This window comes from Monodelphis domestica, chromosome 6, assembly GCF_027887165.1.
Source record: "Monodelphis domestica isolate mMonDom1 chromosome 6, mMonDom1.pri, whole genome shotgun sequence".
NCBI classification, from domain to species: domain Eukaryota; kingdom Metazoa; phylum Chordata; class Mammalia; order Didelphimorphia; family Didelphidae; genus Monodelphis; species Monodelphis domestica.
In genome coordinates, this window is record NC_077232.1 from 106,097,514 (window position 1) to 106,103,513 (window position 6,000).

General features: G+C 43.9%; 1 protein-coding gene across 1 annotated transcript in view; it reads right to left on the reverse strand.

Moving 5' to 3' along the window:
• ADGRA3 (adhesion G protein-coupled receptor A3) overlaps positions 1–4,571 on the reverse strand; it is a 163,271-nt gene extending 158,700 nt beyond the window's left edge. The window contains exon 1 of the mRNA XM_001368101.4: positions 3,729–4,571. Coding sequence (XP_001368138.1) covers positions 3,729–4,021 — 293 coding nt within the window. The 5' untranslated portion in view covers positions 4,022–4,571. The remainder of the gene's footprint in view (positions 1–3,728) is intronic.
• Positions 4,572–6,000: the final 1,429 nt, after the last annotated feature.

The following is a 6,000-nucleotide window of genomic DNA, read 5'->3' on the forward strand; positions in this document are numbered from 1 at the left end:
TTCTTTGTTCCAAGTATGGGTTCAATAGGGATGGTTACATGTAAAACAAAAACAAAAACAAAAATCAATAAAACCATTTTTAAAGATTTTAAATACACACACACACACACACACACACATATACACACACTAAAAAAAGAATCCTCTCTAGGATATATCAACTACATTTCAATCCTACAAAAAAATAAAAGCATAAACACATTTTCAAGAAATTTATTTGAAATAAGTGAACTTAAGTCTAAATTTTTCAAACTGAATCAAACCTCAAAGTAAATGAAGCCAATTCGGAACAAAAATATTTTCAAAAACAATTGCTAAGTGTACCATCCAGGGTAAGAAGGATATGAGTAAGCTAACATTACTCCAATAATGGCCTTTTCTAGAGTTGATACACAAAACTGGATTCAGCCTCAAATCACTATTCCAAAAATTTTGAGTCCAAAGCTCTTACCATAAATCAATATTTCTGTTCAATAAATGACAAAGAATTTTAAAAAACAAATTCTTTGTTCTCAAAGATATTTACCCATTTAAATAATCTACAAATATTTATTAAGTTTAAGTATTTATCACATGCCAAGCACTAGTTTAAATTTTATGCTAAATTAACTCAAATAGAAATATAAACTATTTATGTAAAAGAACATAAGATTAACAATATTCCTAATTTAGATATGTATTCAGACTTAATATTCATATGAAAACTCATTGTTTAAATTTCCTATAAATCTATTTGTCTGGAGTGTTTTTAGAATAACTCAACTGAACAAGCATTTGATAAGCATTAACCATGTGACAGGCATTGTCAAGAATTGTTAGAAATACAAAAACAAAAAACCATGGTGCGGGGATAGGGGATATGGAAGGCCTTAATACACACATAGAGACCATAAAATGAATACAAAATACTAAAGAGGGTTCTAACAACTAAGGAAATCAGAAAAAGGGAGGGGTGGGGAAGAAGAGGGGCTATGGTATGACAACAAATACACAGATAACATAAAATGAATACAAAGTAACTGGGGAGGGTGTGAATACTTTCACAGTGATGGCAAACCTGTAGAGACAAAATGCCTAAACTGTACCCTCAAGCTGCATGTGAGCTACCCCTCCCCACATCTTACCCCAGACAGGGGAAGGGGGTAGCACTCTCACTGGGCTGCTGGGCAGAGAGGTGGGTCATGTGAGAAATGTCCTCAGATTCATAGAGAGGGAGAGGTGAGCAGTCCCCTCCAGCTCTCCTGCCAGAGGTTCACCAAAATGGGCCTAATCTAAGATATGGGAGCTAGAAGTTCTTAGAAGCATGGCCCTTTTTTTTTTTTCTTAAATACACCAACCAAAAAACAGTTGGTAAAGTTAGCATACTATGGTATAAATCTCATAATCTATCCAATTCTAGCAAAACATTCAGTAGGAATAATTATAGTTCTCTCTCTGTACAGAGACAGTGGATTATAGGTGCATAGGTCAAAAATAGCCTTCATTTATTTTACTAAATTTCATTACTGTTATAAGAGATAAACCTATATGAGGAGAATCACTGAAAAATGAGTCATATTAAAAAAGTAAAACAAATAGTTGTTTTTTTAAACTATAATTTAGTTTCAAACTTGAAGAACTATGATATATACATAATAATGCACTTTAGAGAAGTGCAAAATGTTATGAGAGGAAGAGGAAGCTCAGGAAAGGTAATGGCTAAGAAGATATGGTAAAGCTTCTTGAAGGAAGTGGGATTTTATGTGGGTTTTAAAGAAAGAGCAGAGATTTAATGGGATGGTAGTAAGGAGAGGAATAAAGGCAAAAAAGGGGGTGGTGGTGCTCATAAAGCTAAAATGAAGAATGGTCTATTAGTTGGGTGACATTGTAAAGGGTCTTCAATGCCAGACTAGCAGCCTCATGCTTAGTTAATAAGCAATAGGGAGCCACTGAAGGAAGGAAACAAGCATTTATGAAGTGCCTACTATGTTTCTCAGGCCATGTGCTAAGTACTTTACAAATAATTACCTCACTAGATCCTCACAAACAATTCTGAAAGGTAGGTGCTAATTATTCTCCCTGGCAGACAGACTTGCTCAAGATCACACAGCTAGTGTCCATTTCACACTCAGGTCTTCCTGGATCCAGGCCCGACAACATCCTGACTGTGAAGGATTTTAAGCATTAAAATAGCATAACCAGATCTATGAAAGAGGAGGATTGGTCTGGCTGTATTATGAAGATTAGAGACCAAAGGCTCTCTTTTAAGACTACTGCAACAGTTAAGTAGAGGTATTGCTTCCACATCTAGACTTTCACCATCAAGGTTTTGCTAGATCCCAGGGGGCAGCATAAGAAATTAAATGGGAATTTGGGGGGAGGGGAGGAGTTGCAGAAAACAAGTAAAAACCATCAGATGACATAGAAAAAGTTTAGAAATTCAGAGACATAATATATATATATATACAGTATCATATAATATCAACATATTTTATCTTTTTAATACCATATACACAATTTTACTGTAAACACCATTTTTGCCAAAATAGTTATCAATTAGGGTTGTAGCTATGAACATAAAGAGGTAAAATTTACAGAAGTTTAATGGAATTAGATAACAATAAGGATATGGAATATTTAATATGAGTGGAACCTACAAAGAAAAAGAGACAAATGAATTGGAGAAATAAGCATTGATTTAAAGATAAGCTGGGGGAGGTTAAAGAAGCAGGGGAGGTCCCATACAGGTAGATTTATCTTATTAGTCATGGAGGTCTGAAGCTCAATCAATGCCCCAACAAGCAAGCAACTAGCAAGTTGTCTGCCTACTGGTGATAACTTCCAAACTAAAGCTCATATGGGGGAGAAGGAGGAAGGGACGGAGAAAGCTGGCTGGCCACCTAGAAGAACTGGGTCTTAAAGAGTTGGAAAACTAATGAAAACAAAGAAGCAAAGCAGTTAGAGGCAGGAGACCCAATTGAAGTCTGTCAGAAGCTAGAGTAGTAAAAAGTGTACAAAGATTAGAGAAGAGAGAGGTCAAGGGCAATGAAAATTAAAGGGAAGGTGGGTCAAAAATGGATCAGGAATTCATTGGTAATATTGGAGAATAGTTTTAGTACACTGATGAGAGGAGAGTTAGACTTCAAGGGGCTGAGGCAATGGAGGAATTATAAAAGTTGGGGAAACCATATCACAAATTAGAAAAGTAAAAATAACATAAATGGAGTGGTTAGAAACCAATTTTTCATGCTTAAAGAGCAAAGCCATCTAGAGAGTCATGGTCCAAATCCAAAACCAGCCTGTCTGAACGTCCAGCTTCCCATGCTTATACTCTGACTGGGCTGCAACTTTCACAATGTTGGCTTCCTGGTTTTGGGGAAGGACTTCTCTCTGGGTTAAGAACGACTGGAGAAACATAGGTTTAGTAGGTAGGTTGGTTTGTTTGTTTGTTTTACATCAGATTACAGTTACCTCAGAGAACGCCCACCAGCCAGCCCAAGAAAATTTGGCAAAGAAACCAGAGTGAAGCCAATCAATTTACAATAAGCGAGTACTGGGGCAGAGTCCACAAAACAGAAGGATCTCCATCAGCCACACTCACCAGGAGCCAATGTGGACTGAGAGTGCAGTCTGGTTTAGACAAAAGGCACCTTGTTTCTGGCATCACAGCCACTTTTCCAAGTTGCATTGCCTTGGGGGGAGGGGGACCTCCCTCCTCCTTCCCCCTTTACCCATCGTGGGATACTCACAAGGTGACCGTCCGGTTGGGCAGCGTGTCCGGCGGCAGGACCTGCGCCAGGTCCAGGCTGCTACACACCACCTTTCCCTCCAGGGCCGCGGCGGCCGCTGCTCCGCCTGCCGAGGGCTTGCTGGCGCCCTTGGGCCGCCCGTCGTGCTTGCAGCCGGGAGGCAGAGCAGTGGCTCCAGGGCTGCTCTCCCATAGGGCGATCCAGAGCACCCAGCCGAGCACCAGGCGGCGCCGCCAGCGGCCGGCATAGCGCCGCCGCTCACTCACGGGGCCAGACCGGCCAGCCGGCTTCATGCTCTGGGCGAAGCGAGGCGCTACGAGGCCGTGCGGAGAGGGAGGGCGGTACGAAGGAGGGCTGGGCCGGGCCAGGCCTGGCTTCGCACTGGAGGGAGCACTGGCGGGCGGACGGCGTTAGCGTGGGGGCTGCCCGCGGGCTGGCGGCAGAGCCCGGAGCCTCAGGGCAGCAGGGGGCAGACGGAGGCAAGGAGGGGAAGAAGGCGACGCTGGAGGGCGAGCGCCCCCCATGCTTCTTTGTCCAGGCGGTCCGCCGAGCGCTTCCCCTCGGTTCCCCCTCACGGGAGCCCCAGGGTCATGGCCGGTTGGGTCACTCGCAAAGCGCCTTTAAATCTCGGATCGGGGCCGCCTCCGCCACCGTCTCCTCCTCCTCCGGACATGGCCCGGGGACTCAGCTATCGCGGCGGCGGCGACTCCTCCCCACCACCGACCACCTCCTCTCCCTCCCCCTTGGGCTGCCCGAAGCTTCGGAAAGGAGGCGGTGGAGGGCGAGCAACACCGCGGCCTGGGCAGGGGCTCTCGGAGCTAGGGAGGAGAGGCGGACCCCCTGGCGGTGGGGGAGGGGCGGGGATGGGCTTGGCGGACGCTTAGGGTGAGGATCCGGTCTAGCGCTAGGACCGAAAGCAGGAGGAGGGGTAACGGGAGGGGGCGGGGGTGGGGAAAGAGAAGAAGAAAGTTCCAATCCAAACTCTGGCGGCCGCCGCCGTTCCCTGGCTCTACACTGGCTCGGATTTTCCCTCCTGTTCTGGTCCACCACACAAAGCCTCCCTGTGTGTGCACTCGAGTGGAAAGGGAAAGCCAGTGTGTGAGCTGCGGGACAAGAGCTCCAAGAGAATAGAGTTTTGTGAACTAGCAAGGAACAAATGAAAAGTGGAAAAAGAGCATGGGAAAAACCAAACATCCCACACACCCGAGGGTCTCTCCCTGCAGGCTCTAACGTGACTCACCTTCACGCCAACCAGATTTCATGTCTCCCCATACTTTGGAGGCAGTCTCAGCTTCCTCATCCCAAACCCCTCCCCATTGCTAGCGAGGTGCTCCTGTTCCATAAATTGATGAGGGCTCTCTTGATCCCTTCCCTAGCCCCGGATCCATCTCCCTACCCAACTGTAACTCCTTCAGGTCCTGGGCTGCAACTTTGTAGAAGAACGTTCTCACTTGAATTAGAACTTTATTCAGGTCCCAAGTTACAATTCCTTTTGAACTAGGAAGAACGCCTGAAACCATCAATCCACAGGCTTTTTTTAAATTGCATGGTCGAAATAGCCACCTCAAGTCCCCGTATTGCTGAGAATCATAATTTATCCCACCAGCAACTTTAGATTAGATGCCCTGGAAATTCACTTCCCCATTATTGGAATAATAGCAGCAACGTTAGTTTACAGTCATATAGTTCAAATTTACAAATTTTTAAGTTTACAAAGTACTTTATAATCCTTAGCTAATTTGATCCTCCCAAGTAACCCTGTGAGGTAATTCGAGATCTATTTTGCTAATAAGGAAAGATGGTCAAAGAAGCTGTGACTTCACCACAGCCACACAACTAAAGGAGCCAGGATGCCAGTCCAAGTCTCTGTCTCCAAGTACAATATTCCTAATATTCAACAAATATGTGTATATACATTTGAGCATAATAAAATATGCTAGATATTGGAAGAATATCAAAAGTCAGTAAGTCAGTCAAGAAGCATTTATTAAGCACATGGGATACAAAAAGAAAGTCCCTACCCTCAAGGAGCTTCCATTCTAATGTAGGAAGCCAACATGTTAAAAGGAACTAAAGGCATTGTTGGGATGGGAAGGTGAAACTTGAAGTCTGGAGAATTAAATATGGCTGATCTAGGCACTTCCTTAAAATGGAGGTTGCAAGAGGAATTCATCAATGGGAGAAGGACACATGAGTGAGGGGAGATAGGGAAAATACAAAGATATAATAAACATAAATTCCAATTAAGTTTCAAGGACTAAGGACATCAAAG